Source organism: Ixodes scapularis, unplaced genomic scaffold (genome assembly GCF_016920785.2).
Source record: "Ixodes scapularis isolate PalLabHiFi unplaced genomic scaffold, ASM1692078v2 PGA_scaffold1__304_contigs__length_218370807, whole genome shotgun sequence".
Lineage (NCBI taxonomy): Eukaryota > Metazoa > Arthropoda > Arachnida > Ixodida > Ixodidae > Ixodes > Ixodes scapularis.
This window is the reverse complement of record NW_024609846.1, coordinates 89802649-89824261: the sequence shown is the minus strand read 5'-3', so window position 1 is coordinate 89824261 and position 21613 is coordinate 89802649. Positions and strand designations below refer to the sequence as shown.

At 53.3% G+C, this 21613-nt stretch overlaps 1 protein-coding gene across 1 annotated transcript in view; it reads left to right on the top strand.

The window, feature by feature from the left end:
- Positions 1-21613, top strand: part of LOC121835774 (neprilysin-2-like) — a 66725-nt gene that overhangs the window by 31124 nt on the left and 13988 nt on the right. The window contains exon 3 of the mRNA XM_042290267.1: positions 12966-13019. Within this exon, the coding sequence (XP_042146201.1) occupies positions 12966-13019 (54 nt within the window). The remainder of the gene's footprint in view (positions 1-12965; positions 13020-21613) is intronic.

Genomic DNA, 21613 nt, shown 5'->3' with positions numbered 1-21613 from the left:
TACGGGCAGCCCACGTGCTGATTTCGATGTAGATAGGGTGCGGAAAGCCGACCGCTGAGATCTGCGGAAGCACTTGGTGGATGACAAGGCCCAGACCGTACTTCATAATAATACGTTCCGTAGTGGGATATTAACCACCCCAGTGTCCAATTGCTGATCGCTACTTTGTATCATAATGTATTTCGTCATTCGGTTTCTTTCATCGATTGCGGTTTTCATTTTCATGTAAGAATGTTATCTGCGCACGGACGAGAATGACATTTTGCTCTCTGATTGTCCATATCACGGTTTAGCATGTACAGTCTGCCCACTGTAGAATAAACCTGTGGTAAATGCAAGCCACGTGATCGTGGACCTTGTGTCAATAAATATACATTCTAGAGCTGAATCATAGCATATTACTCACACAATTTAAATTATATTGACAACTAAACAATTTAAAAAGAGCAAAAGTTCTAAAATAATTATTTAAGCGCGTAAACGTGCCCTTTGACCACGTATGGCGTAACTAACCACATTTTATGTTTCGGTTTTGTTATTTGGCTTTTAAACATGGCGGCCCCGTGGCATTTTATTTATTGGCTTGTCACGTCCGCTTGGATTTCGCCTTCGCTTTATTGTGAAGTGCGCACTGCTGGACGACAATCACAGCATATGCAATGAGGCGGTTGTTGACGGGTATCCGCGGTCAGAGACGGTAGCACAAACAGTATAGATGTTAGCCTTCAAGCTGTGTGCATGAAAAAATGATAAGCCGACGATCAATCAGCATAGTCTAAACAGGTAGAAGTAAAGTCGCGGTAAAGACATTTCAAGACAGCTATTTGTACAACCATTTCTTTTTTTTACAATACTTCACATAACTACAAATTGGTAACAGCACGTAAAACATACACAGACGCAGCAATGCTTCACATAACGGGGATGATTACAGACAAGCTGCTTTAATAGTAACCTTAGGCTAATATGGTTAATAAAGCTGTGCTTGGAGGGGCATTAGACCTACCCGTTCTTTTCCCCTAAATTGACGTTCGACGTACCTTGTCAATTTTCTAGGAGGTATGTTTTATCTATCCAGTAGATTTCCTTAGCGCGATGTTTAGAGGTTAGCTGGGTATGTGTAATCACTTATCCTAGAGAAAGCCTCTTCCGTCCACAATACAAACTGTAACACATGACCTTCCACTGCTTCTGCAGTCCCCGAAGCTCAATTCTGTCGAGATATTTATCAGAGTGCTCCAGCCCTGTTCTTACCCAGTGTTTCTGCGAAAGCCTGCGGTATGTAAAAGAATGTTGCGAACTTTCTATAGGATGTCGAAAGAACAGCGTGTGGAAATACGAAGAGACCCTGCAGTGCTGAGGCCAAGCTGTCACAAAAGCTGCACGGTCCTTATCGTTCGTAAAGCTATATATTCAAAGAAAGGTTGGAAAAGACTGCCACATTTTCTATTGTTGCAGTGTGGCACTCGGTTTTATTGCTTAGCATGCCGGAGGGTACCTCATGCTGCATTTTATCCCCTTTGGATAGAAAAAAACTGGTCAAGCTCACATTGCCGCTGATTGCACAGGCCTAACATAACCTAACCGATCCGTACGAACTGGTAAAGGCAGTGACTATATATATACAGTGATGCCTCGTTAATATAAATAGTCCGCTCTATAGGTACAATTACCGGAGACGAACTGGGTAAATACATAATTTTTGTCTAATTATTATAGACAACTCATAATATTCACAATTTTTGAGAAAATGGAGGTTTCCATATTAACGAGACATGGCGATTTAAGTATTTGGCAATCTACTTCTTCATATCACTACCTCCTTCTGCAAGGGCTCTTTATGTGATTTAGCACAAACTGGCAACGTTCTATAGGGTGTTCAGTGGGCTAGGTTATGCATGCCATTGCGTGTCCAGGGGCTTTGAGAAGACGAATTAAAGAACCCCTTGTCCAAGCTCCAGAGAGAATAAGTCTTTTTTTACAACTGGCTAACACAAGAGAATGGCAGCAACAGGTTATTGTTGTTATCTTCCAGGGGACTTTCGAACGAGGTTTACTGGCATAACAACCTGTGGTTGGTGGTGATGGCAATGGCTGCAGTAATCAGGAGCCTGAAGTTTTAATTGACACTCACTGATTGCTATTGAAGTTTTAATTGTCATTGCGAGGAGGACTTGATCTAAGTCTTCCTCACAGTTTGCAATCTGGTTCGACGGCATAAGGATCTCCTTCTCGAGTGTCTCACATAGATGCCGGAAATTACTATCTGTCAAAGGCATTTCAGAAATTCCACTCCTGACTAACGACTTCCAAGAGGTTTCCTAGACAGCCCTGATTGAGACAGATGGTCATGAGGCAATCACTCCAAGCCACTGTTTTAACTGCCAATACTGCACATACCCAACGATTCATGCAATTTGTTATATGACAAGTATTGGATTATTGACAAGTGATCACTTCTGGCTCTTATATTCATGATTACATAACACAGTAGTTCTCTACCATCGATGTTCCGCGGACCCCTTGTGGATCGGCGGAGACGATGGAGGACCCCGTTCGTGGTGAGAGGAGAGGAAAGGCATGGGTAAAATATAATATTGATTTAATAAATGGATATAATTAAGGGCTAGTGCGAAGTAGACCTCTCTTATTGGCGTTCACACGAGAAACCTCGCCCGAAAACTGAAATATTTCTTTTCGACCTGACAAAAATACAACGTTTATTGGCGGGCTTGACTGATGAGGCAGGGCTTCGCGGATCCCTAGAATGCCTTCGCGGACCCAAAAGGATCCGCGGACTCCCATTTGAGAACCACTGACATAACAGATCATAGGATATATGTCAGAACCCTCATGAGGAATGTTATGCATAAATGTCAATTTCAGAGGCCCCACTACAGCTAGTGTGTCATATGCCTAACTTGACAAAGAGAAAAGGTTGCGGCCCCTTCGAACTAATCGGAGCAACGTTTGTGAGAGCTCTCCGCAGCAGGAGTATACTTCCACGATATGTTTACACGTCCCTCAGTCAAATGCCGCGATTGGCTCGCAGATGCCATAACTGTCGCTGTTTGGCAAGTTATGTTGAACTTGATATGCAGAATCCCCTGTAAGCTGCAGAGGACGCCAGGTATAGGATGAGTCCACCTAGTTCCGGTAGCAGTTCACCTCACATACAAATATGACCTGAAAAAGCTGCGCCACCCAAGGATGAAGCTCTATGTCGACACATTTCCCAGCATACGGTCTTTGATTTTCTTGTTGTGGTCAGAATGATAAGCGGCCTTTTGAGTTTCCTCTATTTATCCGCCTGGTTACTGATGGGCTTTGTCTTGGGCGTCCAGCCCCTTGGAGTTTGCCTCCACAGACCCGTGGCCCTCACGGTATTCTCTTTAATTCTCCGAAGAACCATCATACTGGAACAAGAAAGTAATAGCATGCAGTAAACGAACGAAGTGATAACCTTATACTTCCACATTAGAGAAGTACTGCGGGTCTTACTGCTTGACGTACAAGTAGAGATAAATGAGGTGTGGCGCTAGATGACGGGGGGCTCCACGCATGTTGAACGACAGGTGCGAGTTGCCGCCATACCCACAGGGTATCCTGGAGAGGGAGAGGACTGGCGTAAGTCCCAGAAACTGGCGTTTTCGAACAACGCTGTTTTTAGAGGTACCTTCCCGTTACTTCCATTTCAGATAAATCCGTCTAACTAGTCAATTCAGGAACATGTTCAATGTACCCAGTCAACTTGTTTCGCCTGTTTGCAAATATAACGACTGGTAAATTTACTGTTTATGGTCGTGCAAATTTTTTTAAATTTCTTTTTTATTAAAATATGTTTATACTTCGATGCCAACTTTCCTTTCCGTGATTTCACAGATTGGCAAACTCCAGGTTAACTCCTGATTAGCGTCATTTGCCACGATATTTTCGATTTTCCCAGTAAAGTGGTGTGAAACCTTCGATGCGTAGAAGTTTCGAAATTATTAGGCATGAACAAGAAATTAATTACGTTTGACCGTTTTACAAGTCACGTCCGATGTACATACGCCTAAGAAATTAACCGTGTCACATACACTCCGTTGGAGAAAAGACGATTGTGCCACGCCTGACGCGGAAGATAACACGAACACTTTAAGAAATATTGCACCCACCGATACCCCAGTCCCACTGATCGGCAAACAGAAACAACCGACACCGATAAGCTTCCAACAAATTCAGCATACTGGCGATGATGCCTTAGGCAGACTTTTAATCGTTCGGTGCGCGTGAAGTAACCACGAGTTATTGCAGGCTTGCCAAAAATACTTTCCCGTGCATGATGATTGTGTTGGCGTATAGCCACCTTTATTCTGCAAGGTCTGCCAAATCGCGAAACAATCTCGTTTGAGGCTCGTCGCTCTCGGTTGTTTCTCTTTTTCGATCTAGTGGGACTCGGGCAAAACGATCTTAAAGCGGGATCAACCCCGAACGGCCAAGTGAGTCGCCGTTTTTTTGGCTTCTTGCCCGAGGAAGCTCAATTAGAACGCATTCATAGCTTGATTCGGTAACAGACGTGACATTAAAACGCCAAGCGAGGATCCAACCGGGGGAATATACAGGGTGTCACAAAAGAAAATTTACACGGTATTTTTTACCGCAAAAATAAGCTAGGCATTGCCGAACGCTCATTCTCCGCCCAGAGGTTGAGCTAGAGGTCACAACCAGATGCCAAAGTTTCAGCCCGATCCGATAACTTAATCAAACGTTATGAACATTATCTGAAAATTTCAATGGGAAAATGGAGCGCATTTTTGCCCGTTTTCGGTTTCTGGTGCCATAGAGCCCCATGTGTTTGAAAACTCCGTCGGGCGCCATTTTCCCATTGAAATTTTCAGAAAATCACTTATACCTTTTGATTAAGTCATCAGATCGGGCTGAAACTTTGGCATCTGGTTGTGACCTCTAGGTCTACCTTTGGGCGGAGAATGAGCGTTCGGCGATGCCTAGTTTATTTTTGCGGTAATAAAGACCGTGTAAATTTTCTTTTGTGACACCCTGTACTTTGAAAGAGGCATTCACAGAATAGCAACACCGACAACGCCACCAACGAAGCTTAAAACTATGAATTTGGTTAGGGCAATGAACTTCTAAAGCTAACGGTAACTGTTCGATTTTTCCCTTTCATATTGGTATATCAATATAACCGGGCTTATCATGTTTTCTAAAAATATTAACGGTAACGTACTCAATTTGTTTTATTGCAATTCTTTTTACCTTGTCTTTGTTTTTACTTTGTCTTACATATTCAATTGTCGCCATGCGGCCAGAGGAGTGCAACTTCCTGTACCACCCATGGAACGCGAATTGGTAAACCCTAAGATTCCGCAGCGCCATTTGAATCCCTTGGTATCCGGAGGGCTGTACGAAAATCAACTTAGCGGTACAGCGCCATTGTGCTTGGATGGATGGGTGGTAGCTTGCGCCACCTAGAGTAAACAAATACATAGTGTAGCTTTTTTTTTTTTACCCGTTTTTGTGTTGCTTTGGGGTCCATATCACTTCAGCGAATGACGCTTTAGCGAACAGCGACTTTTGAGCGAATTGACGTTTTAACGAATAACGGGGGCGCGCGTTAACACCCCCTCTCCCCCCCCCCCCCCCCCCCCCCACGCGCTGCGTTTACGCCGCTTCGCGTCGACAGTCTGCGGCGGCTCATTACAAAAATGTGAACCCACTTAACCCACCCAAAAACGCCGCTTCGCGGCGTCTGACTGTTCGCTAAAGTGTCATTCGGTGAAACGTGGGCGTTTCGTAAAACGGTCATTCGATCAAGTGAATGCCTCCCGTTACTTTGCTAGGCTTCTGCTAATGTGCGGCTGGTTTTCGCGTTTCAATGCTGGTTAATGTGCGTTGAAACGCACACAAGCCAGCACTGAAACGCAAGACCAGCAGCAAAGTAGCGGAAACCTAGTAAAGCAACAAAAGTGACACATACACAAAATATGCAACTCTTGTTCTTTTGCGTTCATTTTTATTCAACAGGCAGTAGAAAATACAGAAGAAATTTCTCACTATTTTGCACACAAGAATCAAAGAAATTAACAAGAAAACAGGAAAAAACGTTAAAGTTACGTGCGACGAAGGTGATGACATGCGCCCTTGCAAAAATACTTCGCTGAATTTACATAAACTCTCTGTAGGTTCGTGATCCTTTTCGAGCTTCTTGGCGTATACTCACGAGCCTTGCGTCGTTCAGCCACAGGTGTGGAGCCTAGAAAAAAAAGTTGAATTACTTGCTTGATTGGCCTTTACGTGCCTGACATGGTCATATGAAAAAAGCGACCATATTCTGTACCTCCTTTCAAAAAAACGGTACTTCAAGTTAACACAGCGACACTAAATACTCGTGTCTCCTACGCTTTTCTTCTCCTTGAGTTAAATGCCTCCATGCTAAATTAACAATCATTTCTAATTTATTAGATAAGTAAGCGTAAGTAAAGACCGACGACAGTGTCTTGCAACTAAAGGAAACTAAGCAATGAGGTTAAGAAAAACAGAAGCTCACCTCTGGTATCGAGTCTTTATCAATAGCTTGTATTAGTTTTTAATATTATCACTTAAATTTAGGAGTGCGCCACTGTTAAACGAAACGGGAAACCAGCACGGATCGCTCCATCGCTCATCCTCAGTTAGTCGAAAAATATTTGGGCTCATTTTCACTCCTCGCGGACAGACGCGTGAATCGCTGACAACAATCCCAAATAAACAGCTCACTGCAAAAATGTTATTATTTTTTGAAGTGAGCATATGTTTAGGGGTTAAAAGCGCTAAAAACGACGGACGAGTAGGAGAGGCACACACCACACGGCGCTAGTTGCAACCGGTTTATTATTGGAAAAACCACACGTACCGCGAAGCCAACAAGACACACATCCGATTCAGTTCCAACCGTCGCTTGTCACATTTCTTACTCTTACACCATGCATGATCGTAAAAACGATAACTCCGATTCAAACAGGGTTATCGATGGGGCACTTACACACGTACCCTCGTCACACTCGGAAATAAAAAACACTTCCGTTATCTCCCTTGTCTTTCTATTCTTGTTTCGTGCCAAGATGACGGTGTTGTCTAAATAGGTTAAACACTCACACCTAATGCAATGCACTGCGAGATTGCCAGAGGGGGCTGACCTCAATGACAGGGCATGTTCCCTCAGTCTTTTGTTCACGCATCGCCCCGACTGCCCCACGTATACCCTCCCACAAGACAGAGCAATTCTGTACACCAAACGCACTCTGCATCCTACGTATTTTGTTGCGTGCTTTTTCTGACAAATATCCAACCGTGTGTCACCCCCGTTCCACCCTCCCAGATAGCTTGCTTAATTTCTGTGGAGCTGAAAGGAGAACCGAAATGCAATGCTTTTCCCCTACCTTTTTGATGTTATGGCTAACGTTATGTATATACGGTATCACCTCTGGTCTTTTATCTGGCTTGCCCCTCTCTTCCCTCTTCCCTCCTCCACGAAACTTTTTAGCAAGCCCTCTACCACCCCCTTAATGATCTCACAGGGAAAGCCTCCCTCCTCCAGCCTCCTCACTTGTAACCCGAAGCTTTCGGCTACGCTGTGCTGACAAGACTTTGTTAAGCCCGCGTTCAGGCAAGTTGTGGCGATCTCCCTCTTGATAATCTTGGAGTGGTTCGAGTCATAGGGCAAAACACCTTTTTTCGCCCTAGGACAGTAAGTCCAACATACATGGAACGGGAGAAGGGCCAACTTCAGATCCAAAAACTGCAAACCACCCTCCACCGGGTTCTCACTTGTGAAATTCAAGCCCGAGGTGCTAGTTCTGAAAATCTCCAACATGTCTGACACAAACACCGCCCTTTCTGACTCCCCTTTTTTCCGGAACAGAACAAGGTAGTCGTCCACAAACCTGAATACATGGACGACTCCTGCCTCCAATCTATTCTTAATGTCCCTATCACACTTTGCTAAGTACAAATCACTTAACACTGGAGCCACACTCGCACCAATACACACACCTTGCTTCTGCACGAGCTGTACGTCTTTAAAAACAATATATGTGGATTCCAAATAAAAGCCCAGCAACTCTAGAAAACCTTCCGCGGCAGCCCCACATTTATTTTGGAACTTGACCTCTCCAAACACCTCAATGGCCTCACGAATAGCTACGAAAAGCCCGTCATATGGTACAGAATAAAACAGGCTTTCAACGTCAAATAATACCGCATCACAGGCACCAGGGTTAGAATGTGTCAGAAACTCGACCACACTTTCTGAATGGTTCACTCTGAAAGGATCGTTCAAGTGAAGCTGGGAAAGGTGACGCTGAAGGTACGATGACGTCTGCATCTGCCACGACCCCTTCTGTGTCACAAGAGCCCTAAACGGCATGTCCACTTTATGAGTCTTCACCAGGAAAAAAACCATGAAAAAAACCTTTAGTTTAAGATCCTTAGCCCGTACGATCGACGCTTTTAAACTGCCCAGACTCAAGTTCTGGCACAGTTCAACAGCCCTCTTTTTTACCCTCGCGAGGGAAACCTTCTTTGCTTCCTTAAAATTCTTCTCTATTGACTGCTTGCCCTTACTTAAAAAATCCTTCTCAGTAACAAGGACAAACCCACCCTCCTTAATTTTCTGCTACCAGTAGCTTGAGATGTTCGTTCACACAAAAAGACACAACCTTGCCAAGTTTAGGCCACTGGAGGACACGCCCCCTCTTTGTCGGGGAAGGGTATCGACTCCATCTAAAATCCATCAATCTCTCTTACCTTGATCCACTCTGTCTCCCATATCTCGCACCAGTGTCAAGAGTTCCTGAGGCTTGACGTTTGCTATACCGGCAAACTTGGGTCTTTTCTCTGAAATCCTTACTATCTCCTCCGGAGTCTTAGCGTCACCAAGAAGCACCACCTCACACACGACCCTCTTCATCTTGACGGGCCTCGGTAGCGATGCCAGTACCCGTTGCCATAAAAACTCCGTATTCCTTTTGGCTTGGCGTCTACACTCCCTGAACTTCCATTCCGCCAAACCCCCATCCCTATAAACCGTGTGAAACCAAACCTTCAGACCATCTTGATGTAGTCTTACTTGCCTCCAGGTTTCTGCATGTAGAATCTTTGTAATCCTTTTCGCATGTCCGGTCGATGGCGGTATCTGGAAGAGGTTCAGGACTTCCGATGGGTAGCACCCGTTCCTTATGGCGTACGCACAGTGTCTCGCCTTGACAGACGTAACAGCGATGGCATTGATGAAGTATTTGTCTTGTTGGTAACCCGGTGAACAGTTATGTGCTCGATCTTGGTATTACAGAGAAGTCGCCAGTTATTTGACAATGACATATTTCTCGCGGTGAGTGAACAAGGGGAATTCTAAACAATGATAGGATATGATTTTGTGATTTGAAACAATCACAGCTATTGTCAAAATCAAACAAATAATACTCACTATCAATGCGACAGTTGGGTTCTGTTGCAAACAATTAATTTGAAACTTAAGCAAGTGGAGAAGACCAAAACAGCGTACCTCACGTCCATTGGAACTCCAAACCTCGTAACCATTGGTGTCCCGGCTTTCGGCAGTAATTGTTTCCCCACTTGGCACAGCAGGTGGTGTGGTGATGACGAACATTCATGCTTGACCACATTACGAAAACAACGAGTTCCCATAAAAAAAGAAAAGAAAGCCGCGCGCGCACGAACGCGGCACGAATCTCGCGCCGCAACGTACTCCCAGAAGCGAAACAGCTCGCGGGATCGCGTATCTCGCGCGTTCTATACTTCGTCTCACCCTAGCATGGACTAACCGCGAAGGTTGTGCTAGCGCGAGCGGCCAGCCTTGACTGGCTTGACTAGAGCACTTGCTGCACGAGCGCTCGTGCAGCCGCCGCGGCTTCATTCAATGGGGCTAACTCGCGCATTTAGCACGCGCGGCTAACAATAGTCCCTACTAAGGTGAGACGAAGTATAACGGTCCATCGACTTCCCGGCGCCAGCGGCCAGCGCATCTCGAGGAAGGCGCGAGGCGCGGGTTCAGAGAGAGAGAAAGCGCGCCTAGACGCGTTGAGAGAGTGAAAGAAAAAGTTAGGATAACAAGCTCCAAAGCTAGTCATACCTTCAACTTAATTTTATCGTTATTTAACGTTATAAATTATACGAATCATATGTATTTAAAACAAAATAACATCTGCCCACACCCGCTGGGAGCGCGACAATCAGAAGAAGTCCGCCGGACCGGACGTACGTCATAAATATACGCGGCCGGACATAAGTAGCCGAGAGCTTCATCACCCTGATTCGGCTTCAGGGGCGGTGCGTATGCGCGAATACTGGAAGTCGCGTAGAGTGGAACCACTGGGTATTATTTCACTGTGGTACCTATAGCTGCGCAGATTCCCTTTTTCTGACCTGATCGTATTTTCAGCTTTGTCATTCTCTGAGATCCTCCTATTGTCCGCCGTGACTGGCTGTCTCTGTGCTCTGGAGCAACGTGAGATCACGGTCTTGTTTTGAATGCACACTATGTCCTATACAGAGCAGTGCTTATCATCGATAAAAAAAACTCAGAGTCGCTAGGTTTTGGCGCATACGCATCGTCAGATATTCCGCGGAAGGAAGCTACTGCACATGCTCAGAAAGCGTTCCACAGCTCAGCCAACAAAAATGGCTGTGCACAAAAGACCATTATTGGAAATGTATATATTGTTTCAGCTTAAGTCCAGACCCAGCCGACTCTATGCCTGTGTTACAAAATTTACTCGATCTTACTCTAGGGTAAAGGTTTAGCTACCTTGACGCTCGAAAACCTATCCGCGTCCAGCGCTGCTGTATGTCTTGTCACGTGGCATGATCTATCGGAGTAATTCGGATCCATTCGAGTAAGATTTGGAACACAACCTATAGGTGCTAATGGGACCAATCAAGCAGCGCCAAAGCGCAAGTCACTAGGCCTTTTTGTTTATGACTGGCTCAGCGATGATGGAACACGTACAGTAACATGACGAACACCGTGATGGTGAGATTGTTACGCTGTCTCATTGGTCCCATCAACTCGTAGCATCGGCTGCATCCGGACTTAAAGGAACTCTCCAGCTTAAAATGGGGGTCGTTAGTATTACACAAAAACCTCGTGCCAGAGGACCTCCTCGAGGAAGTCCCCACGAAATTTCAACTCGTCATTTAAAAATAAAGCTTATGAAACGCCTCTGGATATTCCCGTGTTGCAACTCAGTCGATAAACGAACCATGACGTAACAAAATTAAAATGCCGTCTCCTTAGGACTCTCCGTCTTCCACTCTTCTCGGTCCCACCTGTTGTCTTCGCGTCGGTCGCACTGTTCAACGCCATATCGGATTCATATTAGCAGCAACAGCGAGCTGCAAACAAGGACAAATTGGGAGGATACACAGAAAGACAAACACAACGATGACTTGCGGATCACGTTTCTTATACTTTGTAAGAAACAGGACCATGGTACAAAAAAAAAAAACAACTGAAAATTGGTGCTCATCACATTGACTACTTCTCCAAGTAATATAATTATTTGGCGTATATAGGAGGGGAAGTGGCGCTAGCTGATACACTTTCCTCGAGTCGCACGATCTTCTTTGTCTCAATATTTTATCTTATTAGAGGGTGGCCACTCCGCGCCAATACAGTGCATATTGTGAACTGGGGATCGCGACCACAGTCTCGGCACTGAATCACTAGATGGCCAGAGACAGTCTTGTTTGCGTTGTTATGATGCTCTCGCAGCCCATCCGACTAGAGCCACTTATATAAGCTTATATATGGGAGACTCTGGTCCTACATAGATCTCGGGTGTCTCGGGAGAGCGGCTCGATGTTCGTAAGAAGGGGTACGTCACGATTAGTTGCTGTGCTATATTGTTACGTCACAGGTTTCGTCGAGTGACGAAACGAAAATGAGTGTATCAAAGTCTAAGCTTCTCGAATTAATTTTTTCGTAACATCTTAGTTACTTTTGTTTGATAATTTAGCAACGTAATTGAGGGTACGTAAAATTTCTCGATCCGTGAAGACCTTCAGTAGTTTATTCTAATGCTGGAGAAACCATTTTAGGCGAAACGAGCTATAGCGGGGTTACTTCATCAAGTAAAATCCCCCGCGTAATTGGCTGAAATCAACTATCGCTTTGAACGTTATGGTATACATATTGACTTCGCACGTTAAAAATACTTTCAGCACTTTTGCTTTTTCACCCAGTTCATGCGTATTTAAAAATGAAACAGCCCTCGTATACTCATATTGAGAAATGTACGATTCCACCACTATAGGCGCGGTCGGGATACTGTGTCGCGATGCCTGCATGATAAACTAACAGCTGGACTACAAGTGCCCTGAGACCGTGATTTGTGTGTCACTTCACAATTTTCGCGAACGTAGTTCTCAGATCACACGGAACAAAGAATATCTCGTTCAGCAAATTCAAGAAACGTGACAGCGTTGTTACGATAGAAGCAATTTGATACTCACAGAATGAATGGTATACCTCTAGAAAAGTTATGTATGTTGTCCTATCACGCACTGTATATACCATTTTTTAATCTTTACTTATAATTATTAGTTATCGAAGCTAACAAACAATAAATAACCACAGTTTCCAGTGCATAGTGGGTGCAGTATACGTGCAGGAATTTCTGAGATGTGACGGTTGTAAAGGTGTTTCGTTACTGGAGTCTACAGACTGGTAGCAGTATAGCTGTTAAAAAAAAAAAGCTTCAAAGGACTTCAGACAAGTAAAACAAACGAATTATAGGCCCTTATACAGGAGGCGACGTCTTGATCCTTCTATCTTTCTGTTGTCTTTAAAACAACTTCACCTTCTGTGGTAACAGTGTGTCGTATGGCTGCGTGTCTAGTGTAAGGTGCGTACATGTTCTATGTTCTCTTTTTCTGGAACGCGAACCAACTCTTCGGAAGCGCAGGGTTCGGAGGAGACAGCACCAAGGTCTGCCTCTCGCCGGGCTGCGTCAACGCCGGTAAGGAAAGCGCTGCATCAATTCTTTGCAGAATTTATCTATCCTAGGCGAATTACGCCTTTAACACCATGTTGGCAGACAAAAAAAGACATTTCTTTGGCCGCCTTGTTCCATCAGTGACTCTAAACAAATATGAGAGCCGAAAGACAATAAACGAACGCTGCAGGAATGAGGAGTCTCAATGGGTGCATGAAGATTGTGTCTATCGAATTTGTTACGGTCTAAGAAACTGTTAGCGATGAATTACGGGACGTAATGTAAATTTGAACTAACCGCGAAAAAGAAAGTGTATATTTAAGGATATCTAAATAAGGGCTCTTTTTCGCCGCTTGAAGGTTTAGCTAGCATTGTCTCAGAACATTTCCTCAACGTGACTTAAGCGATAATTTGTAGGTGTTTACCTTGCATGTCTCCCCGAACGGTTCCTTTGTTAACCTGTATACGCACTTCCAGCTCCAACGCAACGCGTTCTCCCTTAAGCTGAGACTGCAGCTAATGCCACAAGCACGAGAGCTCGAAGTCGCTGCCTTGAAGCTTTCTTGAACAGAACGAGCACTAGTGCTAGAAATGCACGTCTCAAAGCCAGGAGCGCGCGCTAGCCCGCGCTTGTAGCTTTGGCTGCAGTCTCAGCTAAAGGGTGAAGAGAATATAGTTAGTGATTGCACCCAAATCCACGATTCGCAAAATAGTGCCCGCCGCCTATCGCGCAACGCCGGAAACGTCGACATTTTGGGTGCGAGGCTGGAAAGTGGTTGGAATACAACTAGGCTTCGCGATGCATAGTTTGGCTTGATGCATGTGGGGAGTAAAGTTCGTGCGCGCAGTCTGTTCAAGCGTTGCCCCAAGGCCCAGATTAAACAGTGTGGAAAATTCACCCAGGAGCGTACAAAAACGACGTACCCGTGACAAAATGTGTGCTGCAGATCCGTCAGTGCACGTTCGGCTGCCATGGTGAGCCGTCCATGTTCCTTCTCCTCACGACAGCTATCCAAGCCTATCTTAGCAGGATACAGCTTGCTGCAAACGGAAATCAAAAAAAAAAAAAAAAATCTTGGCTTTTTTTTAACTATAAAAGGGAAGGGCGCCACGAGAGCGCACTACGCGAGAGCGCCGACGGAAGAGCGTGCGACAGGAGAGCGCCGCGACACGAGAGCGCCCGACAGCAGAGCGCTACGACACCAGAGCGCACGACGGGAGAGCGAGCGAGAGGAGAGCGCGTGCCACTAGAGCGGGCGTCATGAGAGCGCGCGTGCGCGCCTGGGGAATGACCGATATTGGAGTCTTCAAACACATGTTTTCTCGGATAGCGCAGTTTTTTGCAAGTAAGTTAGTTGCCCAATATATTGTAAATTATATGCAACATACAGGGTGCTTTTTGTTTTATCAAAACGATATTTCATTAAAGTAGGGCTTTGTGCTTTGTGGATGTTGTCTTCGGTATGTGCTGTTCAATGTTGGTGGACAATGGAGGTACCAATATGCGGTTTGGGCAATGAACTAACAGTCTCTAATTACCCCTTTAGTTTATGGTTGCATGGTTCATGTTGCAATTGCAAGTACCGCCGTCTAATAACGTTGTTGGTTGGGGGTTCCGGAGGAAATTTCCCTGGAAAAAGAGGTCCCCGGAAAAAGAGGTCTCCGGAAAAAAATGTCCCGGAAAAAAGATTCTTAGGTGTAAAGTAGGAAGAAATGCCACCAAAGGGTTCTCTATTGCTGGGTTTCCCTGATTCTCATGACCTTCGGGAGGTCCGGTCGTTGTGTGGTCCAAGTGACCTGACCCATGCTAGACTACGTCCGCGGTGTCGCGCAATCATTCAATCTTTGAATGTTTTTTTTTAATATAATGGAGCGGCAATCGATAAACCACTATATTTCCGAAATTCTGAATCATGCTTCTTCATTTCGAGTTTGCGAAAATTGTATTTTTTAGTCTTCCTACAAGTATGCATACTCAACCAATAAAATGACGTAAAGCGTTCGATCCGAGAAAACATGTGTTTGAAGACTCAAACATCGGTCATTCCCAAGGCGCGCACATGCGCTCTCGTGACGCGCGCTCTAATGGCACGCGCTCTCGTGTCGCGGCGCTCTCCCGTCGTGCGCTCTGGTGTCGCGGCGCTCTGCTGTCGTGCGCTCTGCACGCGCTCTCGTGTCGCGGCGCTCTCCCGTCGTGCGCTCTGGTGTCGCGGCGCTCTCCCGTCGTGCGCTCTGGTGCCGCGGCGCTCTCCCGTCGTGCGCTCTGGTGTCGCGGCGCTCTCCCGTCGTGCGCTCTGGTGTCGCGGCGCTCTGCTGTCGTGCGCTCTGCACGCGCTCTCGTGTAGCGGCGCTCCCCCGTCGTGCGCTCTGGTGTCGCGGCGCTCTCCCGTCGTGCGCTCTGCACGCGCTCTCGTGTCGCGGCGCTCTCCCGTCGTGCGCTCTGCACGTGCTCTCGTGTCGCGGCGCTCTCCCGTCGTGCGCGCTGGTGTCGCGGCGCTCTGCTGTCGTGCGATCTGCACGCGCTCTCGTGTCGCGGCGCTCTCCCGTCGTGCGCTCTGGTGTCGCGGCGCTCTCCCGTCGTGCGCTCTGGTGCCGCGGCGCTCTCCCGTCGTGCGCTCTGGTGTCGCGGCGCTCTCCCGTCGTGCGCTCTGGTGTCGCGGCGCTCTGCTGTCGTGCGCTCTGCACGCGCTCTCGTGTAGCGGCGCTCCCCCGTCGTGCGCTCTGGTGTCGCGGCGCTCTCCCGTCGTGCGCTCTGCACGCGCTCTCGTGTCGCGGCGCTCTCCCGTCGTGCGCTCTGCACGCGCTCTCGTGTCGCGGCGCTCTCCCGTCGTGCGCGCTGGTGTCGCGGCGCTCTGCTGTCGTGCGATCTGCACGCGCTCTCGTGTCGCGGCGCTCTCCCGTCGTGCGCTCTGGTGTCGCGGCGCTCTCCCGTCGTGCGCTCTGGTGCCGCGGCGCTCTCCCGTCGTGCGCTCTGGTGTCGCGGCGCTCTCCCGTCGTGCGCTCTGGTGTCGCGGCGCTCTCCCGTCGTGCGCTCTGGTGCCGCGGCGCTCTCCCGTCGTGCGCTCTGGTGTCGCGGCGCTCTCCCGTCGTGCGCTCTGGTGTCGCGGCGCTCTGCTGTCGTGCGCTCTGCACGCGCTCTCGTGTAGCGGCGCTCCCCCGTCGTGCGCTCTGGTGTCGCGGCGCTCTCCCGTCGTGCGCTCTGGTGCCGCGGCGCTCTCCCGTCGTGCGCTCTGGTGCCGCGGCGCTCTCCCGTCGTGCGCTCTGGTGTCGCGGCGCTCTGCTGTCGTGCGCTCTGCACGCGCTCTCGTGTAGCGGCGCTCTCCCGTCGTGCGCTCTGGTGTCGCGGCGCTCTCCCGTCGTGCGCTCTGGTGCCGCGGCGCTCTCCCGTCGTGCGCTCTGGTGCCGCGGCGCTCTCCCGTCGTGCGCACTGGTGCCGCGGCGCTCTCCCGTCGTGCGCTCTGGTGTCGCGGCGCTCTCCCGTCGTGCGCTCTTGTGCCGCGGCGCTCTCCCGTCGTGCGCTCTGGTGCCGCGGCGCTCTCCCGTCGTGCGCTCTGGTGTCGCGGCGCTCTGCTGTCGTGCGCTCTGCACGCGCTCTCGTGTAGCGGCGCTCTCCCGTCGTGCGCTCTGGTGTCGCGGCGCTCTCCCGTCGTGCGCTCTGGTGCCGCGGCGCTCTCCCGTCGTGCGCTCTGGTGTCGCGGCGCTCTCCCGTCGTGCGCTCTGGTGTCGCGGCGCTCTGCTGTCGTGCGCTCTGCACGCGCTCTCGTGTAGCGGCGCTCCCCCGTCGTGCGCTCTGGTGTCGCGGCGCTCTCCCGTCGTGCGCTCTGCACGCGCTCTCGTGTCGCGGCGCTCTCCCGTCGTGCGCTCTGCACGTGCTCTCGTGTCGCGGCGCTCTCCCGTCGTGCGCGCTGGTGTCGCGGCGCTCTGCTGTCGTGCGATCTGCACGCGCTCTCGTGTCGCGGCGCTCTCCCGTCGTGCGCTCTGCACGCGCTCTCGTGTCGCGGCGCTCTCCCGTCGTGCGCTCTGGTGTCGCGGCGCTCTGCTGTCGTGCACTCTGCACGCGCTCTCGTGTCGCGGCGCTCTCCCGTCGTGCGCTCTGCACGCGCTCTCGTGTCGCGGCGCTCTCCCGTCGTGCGCTCTGGTGTCGCGGCGCTCTCCCGTCGTGCGCTCTGCACGCGCTCTCGTGTCGCGGCGCTCTCCCGTCGTGCGCACTGGTGTCGCGGCGCTCTCCCGTCGTGCGCCCTGCACGTGCTCTCGTGTCGCGGCGCTCTCCCGTCGTGCGCTCTGGTGTCGCGGCGCTCTGCTGTCGTGCGCTCTGCACACGCTCTCATGTCGCGGCGCTCTCCCGTCGTGCGCTCTGCACGCGCTCTCGTGTCGCGGCGCTCTCCCGTCGTGCGCTCTGGTGTCGCGGCGCTCTCCCGTCGTGCGCTCTGCACGCGCTCTCGTGCCGCGGCGCTCTCCCGTCGTGCGCTCTGGTGTCGCGGCGCTCTCCCGTCGTGCGCTCTGCACGCGCTCTCGTGTCGCGGCGCTCTCCCGTCGTGCGCTCTGGTGTCGCGGCGCTCTCCCGTCGTGCGCTCTGGTGTCGCGGCACTCTCCCGTCGTGCGCTCTGCACGCGCTCTCGTGTCGCGGCGCTCTCCCGTCGTGCGCTCTCGTGTCGCGGCGCTCTCCCGTCGTGCGCTCTGGTGTCGCGGCGCTCTGCTGTCGTGCGCTCTGCACGCGCTCTCGTGTCGCGGCGCTCTCCCGTCGTGCGCTCTGCACGCGCTCTCGTGTCGCGGCGCTCTCCCGTCGTGCGCTCTGGTGTCGCGGCGCTCTCCCGTCGTGCGCTCTGGTGTCGCGGCACTCTCCCGTCGTGCGCTCTGCACGCGCTCTCGTGTCGCGGCGCTCTCCCGTCGTGCGCTCTCGTGTCGCGGCGCTCTCCCGTCGTGCGCTCTGGTGTCGCGGCGCTCTCCCGTCGTGCGCTCTGCACGCGCTCTCGTGTCGCGGCGCTCTCCCGTCGTGCGCTCTGGTGTCGCGGCGCTCTCCTGTCGTGCGCTCTGCACGCGCTCTCGTGTCGCGGCTCTCTCCCGTCGTGCGCTCTGGTGTCGCGGCACTCTCCCGCCGTGCGCTCTGCACGCGCTCTCGTGTCGCGGCGCTCTCCCGTCGTGCGCTCTGGTGTCGCGGCGCTCTCCCGTCGTGCGCTCTGCACGTGCTCTCGTGTCGCGGCGCTCTCCCGTCGTGCGCTCTGGTGTCGCGGCGCTCTCCCGTCGTACGCTCTGCACGTGCTCTCGTGTCGCGGCGCTCTCCTGTCGTGCGCTCTGCACACGCTCTCGTGTCGCGGCGCTCTCCCATCGTGCGCTCTGCACGCGCTCTCGTGTCGCGGCGCTCTCCCGTCGTGCGCTCTGGTGTCGCGGCGCTCTCCCGTCGTGCGCTCTGCACGTGCTCTCGTGTCGCGGCGCTCTCCTGTCGTGCGCTCTGCACACGCTCTCGTGTCGCGGCGCTCTCCCATCGTGCGCTCTGCACGCGCTCTCGTGTCGCGGCGCTCTCCCGTCGTGCGCTCTGGTGTCGCGGCGCTCTCCCGTCGTGCGCTCTGCACGTGCTCTCGTGTCGCGGCGCTCTCCCGTCGTGCGCTCTGGTGTCGCGGCGCTCTCCCGTCGTACGCTCTGCACGTGCTCTCGTGTCGCGGCGCTCTGCTGTCGTGCGCTCTGCACACGCTCTCGTGTCGCGGCGCTCTCCCATCGTGCGCTCTGCACGCGCTCTCGTGTCGCGGCGCTCTGCTGTCGTGCGCTCTGCACACGCTCTCGTGTCGCGGCGCTCTCCCATCGTGCGCTCTGCACGCGCTCTCGTGTCGCGGCGCTCTGCTGTCGTGCGCTCTGCACACGCTCTCGTGTCGCGGCGCTCTCCCATCGTGCGCTCTGCACGTGCTCTCGTGTCGCGGCGCTCTGCTGTCGTGCGCTCTGCACACGCTCTCGTGTCGCGGCGCTCTCCCATCGTGCGCTCTGCACGCGCTCTCGTGTCGCGGCGCTCTCCCGTCGTGCGCTCTGCACGCGCTCTCGTGTCGCGGCGCTCTCCCGTCGTACGCTCTGCACGTGCTCTCGTGTCGCGGCGCTCTGCTGTCGTGCGCTCTGCACGCGCTCTCGTGTCGCGGCGCTCTCCCGTTGTGCGCTCTGCACGCGCTCTCGTGTCGCGGCGCTCTCCCGTCGTGCGCTCTGGTGTCGCGGCGCTCTCCCGTCGTGCGCTCTGCACGCGCTCTCGTGTCGCGGCGCTCTCCCGTCGTGCGCTCTGGTGTCGCGGCGCTCTCCCGTCGTGCGCTCATCACGCGCTCTCGTGTCGCGGCGCTCTCCCGTCGTGCGCTCTGGTGTCGCGGCGCTCTCCCGTCGTGCGCTCTGCACGCGCTCTCGTTTCGCGGCGCTCTCCCGTCGTGCACTCTGGTTTCGCGGCGCTCTGCTGTCGTGCGCTCTGCACGCGCTCTCGTGTCGCGGCGCTCTCCCGTCGTGCGCTCTGGTGTCGCGGCGCTCTCCCGTCGTGCGCTCTGCACGCGCTCTCGTGTCGCGGCGCTCTCCCGTCGTGCGCTCTGGTGTCGCGGCGCTCTCCCGTCGTGCGCTCTGGTGTCGCGGCGCTCTGCTGTCGTGCGCTCTGCACACGCTCTCGTGTCGCAGCGCTCTCCCGTCGTGTGCTCTGCACGCGCTCTTGTGTCGCGGCGCTCTCCCGTCGTGCGCTCTGGTGTCGCGGCGCTCTCCCTTCGTGCGCTCTGCACGCGCTCTCGTGTCGCGGCGCTCTCCCGTCGTGCACTCTGGTTTCGCGGCGCTCTCCCTTCGTGCGCTCTGCACGCGCTCTCGTGTCGCGGCGCTCTCCCGTCGTGCGCTCTGGTGTCGCGGCGCTCTCCCTTCGTGCGCTCTGCACGCGCTCTCGTGTCGCGGCGCTCTCCCGTCGTGCGCTCTGGTGTCGCGGCGCTCTGCTGTCGTGCGCTCTGCACGCGCTCTCGTGTCGCGGCGCTCTCCCGTCGTGCGCTCTGCACGCGCTCTCGTGTCGCGGCGCTCTCCCGTCGTGCGCTCTGGTGTCGCGGCGCTCTCCCGTCGTGCGCTCTGCACGCGCTCTCGTGTCGCGGCGCTCTCCCGTCGTGCGCTCTGGTGTCGCGGCGCTCTCCCGTCGTGCGCTCATCACGCGCTCTCGTGTCGCGGCGCTCTCCCGTCGTGCGCTCTGGTGTCGCGGCGCTCTCCCGTCGTGAGCTCTGCACGCGCTCTCGTTTCGCGGCGCTCTCCCGTCGTGCACTCTGGTTTCGCGGCGCTCTGCTGTCGTGCGCTCTGCACGCGCTCTCGTGTCGCGGCGCTCTCCCGTCGTGCGCTCTGGTGTCGCGGCGCTCTCCCGTCGTGCGCTCTGCACGCGCTCTCGTGTCGCGGCGCTCTCCCGTCGTGCGCTCTGGTGTCGCGGCGCTCTCCCGTCGTGCGCTCTGGTGTCGCGGCGCTCTGCTGTCGTGCGCTCTGCACACGCTCTCGTGTCGCAGCGCTCTCCCGTCGTGTGCTCTGCACGCGCTCTTGTGTCGCGGCGCTCTCCCGTCGTGCGCTCTGGTGTCGCGGCGCTCTCCCTTCGTGCGCTCTGCACGCGCTCTCGTGTCGCGGCGCTCTCCCGTCGTGCGCTCTGGTGTCGCGGCGCTCTGCTGTCGTGCGTTCTGCACGCGCTCTCGTGTCGCGGCGCTCTCCCGTCGTGCGCTCTGGTGTCGCGGCGCTCTCCCGTCGTGCGCTCTGCACGCGCTCTCGTGTCGCGGCGCTCTCCCGTCGTGCGTTCTGGTGTCGCGGCGCTCTCCCGTCGTGCGCTCATCACGCGCTCTCGTGTCGCGGCGCTCTCCCGTCGTGCGCTCTGGTGTCGCGGCGCTCTCCCGTCGTGCGCTCTGCACGCGCTCTCGTGTCGCGGCGCTCTCCCGTCGTGCGCTCTGGTGTCGCGGCGCTCTCCCGTCGTGCGCTCTGGTGTCGCGGCGCTCTGCTGTCGTGCGCTCTGCACACGCTCTCGTGTCGCAGCGCTCTCCCGTCGTGTGCTCTGCACGCGCTCTTGTGTCGCGGCGCTCTCCCGTCGTGCGCTCTGGTGTCGCGGCGCTCTCCCTTCGTGCGCTCTGCACGCGCTCTCGTGTCGCGGCGCTCTCCCGTCGTGCGCTCTGGTGTCGCGGCGCTCTGCTGTCGTGCGTTCTGCACGCGCTCTCGTGTCGCGGCGCTCTCCCGTCGTGCGCTCTGGTGTCGCGGCGCTCTCCCGTCGTGCGCTCTGCACGCGCTCTCGTGTCGCGGCGCTCTCCCGTCGTGCGCTCTCGTGTCGCGGCGCTCTGCTGTCGTGTGCTGTGCACGCGCTCTCGTGTCGCGGCGCTCTCCCGTTGTGCGCTCTGCACGCGCTCTCGTGTCGCGGCGCTCTCCCGTCGTGCGCTCTGGTGTCGCGGCGCTCTCCCGTCATGCGCTCTGTACGCGCTCTCGTGTCGCGGCGCTCTCCCGTCGTGCGCTCTGCACGCGCTCTCGTGTCGCGGCGCTCTCCCGTCATGCGCTCTGGTGTCGCGGCGCTCTCCCGTCGTGCGCTCTGCACGTGCTCTCGTGTCGCGGCGCTCTCCCGTCGTGTGCTCTGGTGTCGCGGCGCTCTGCTGTCGTGCGCCCTGCACACGCTCTCG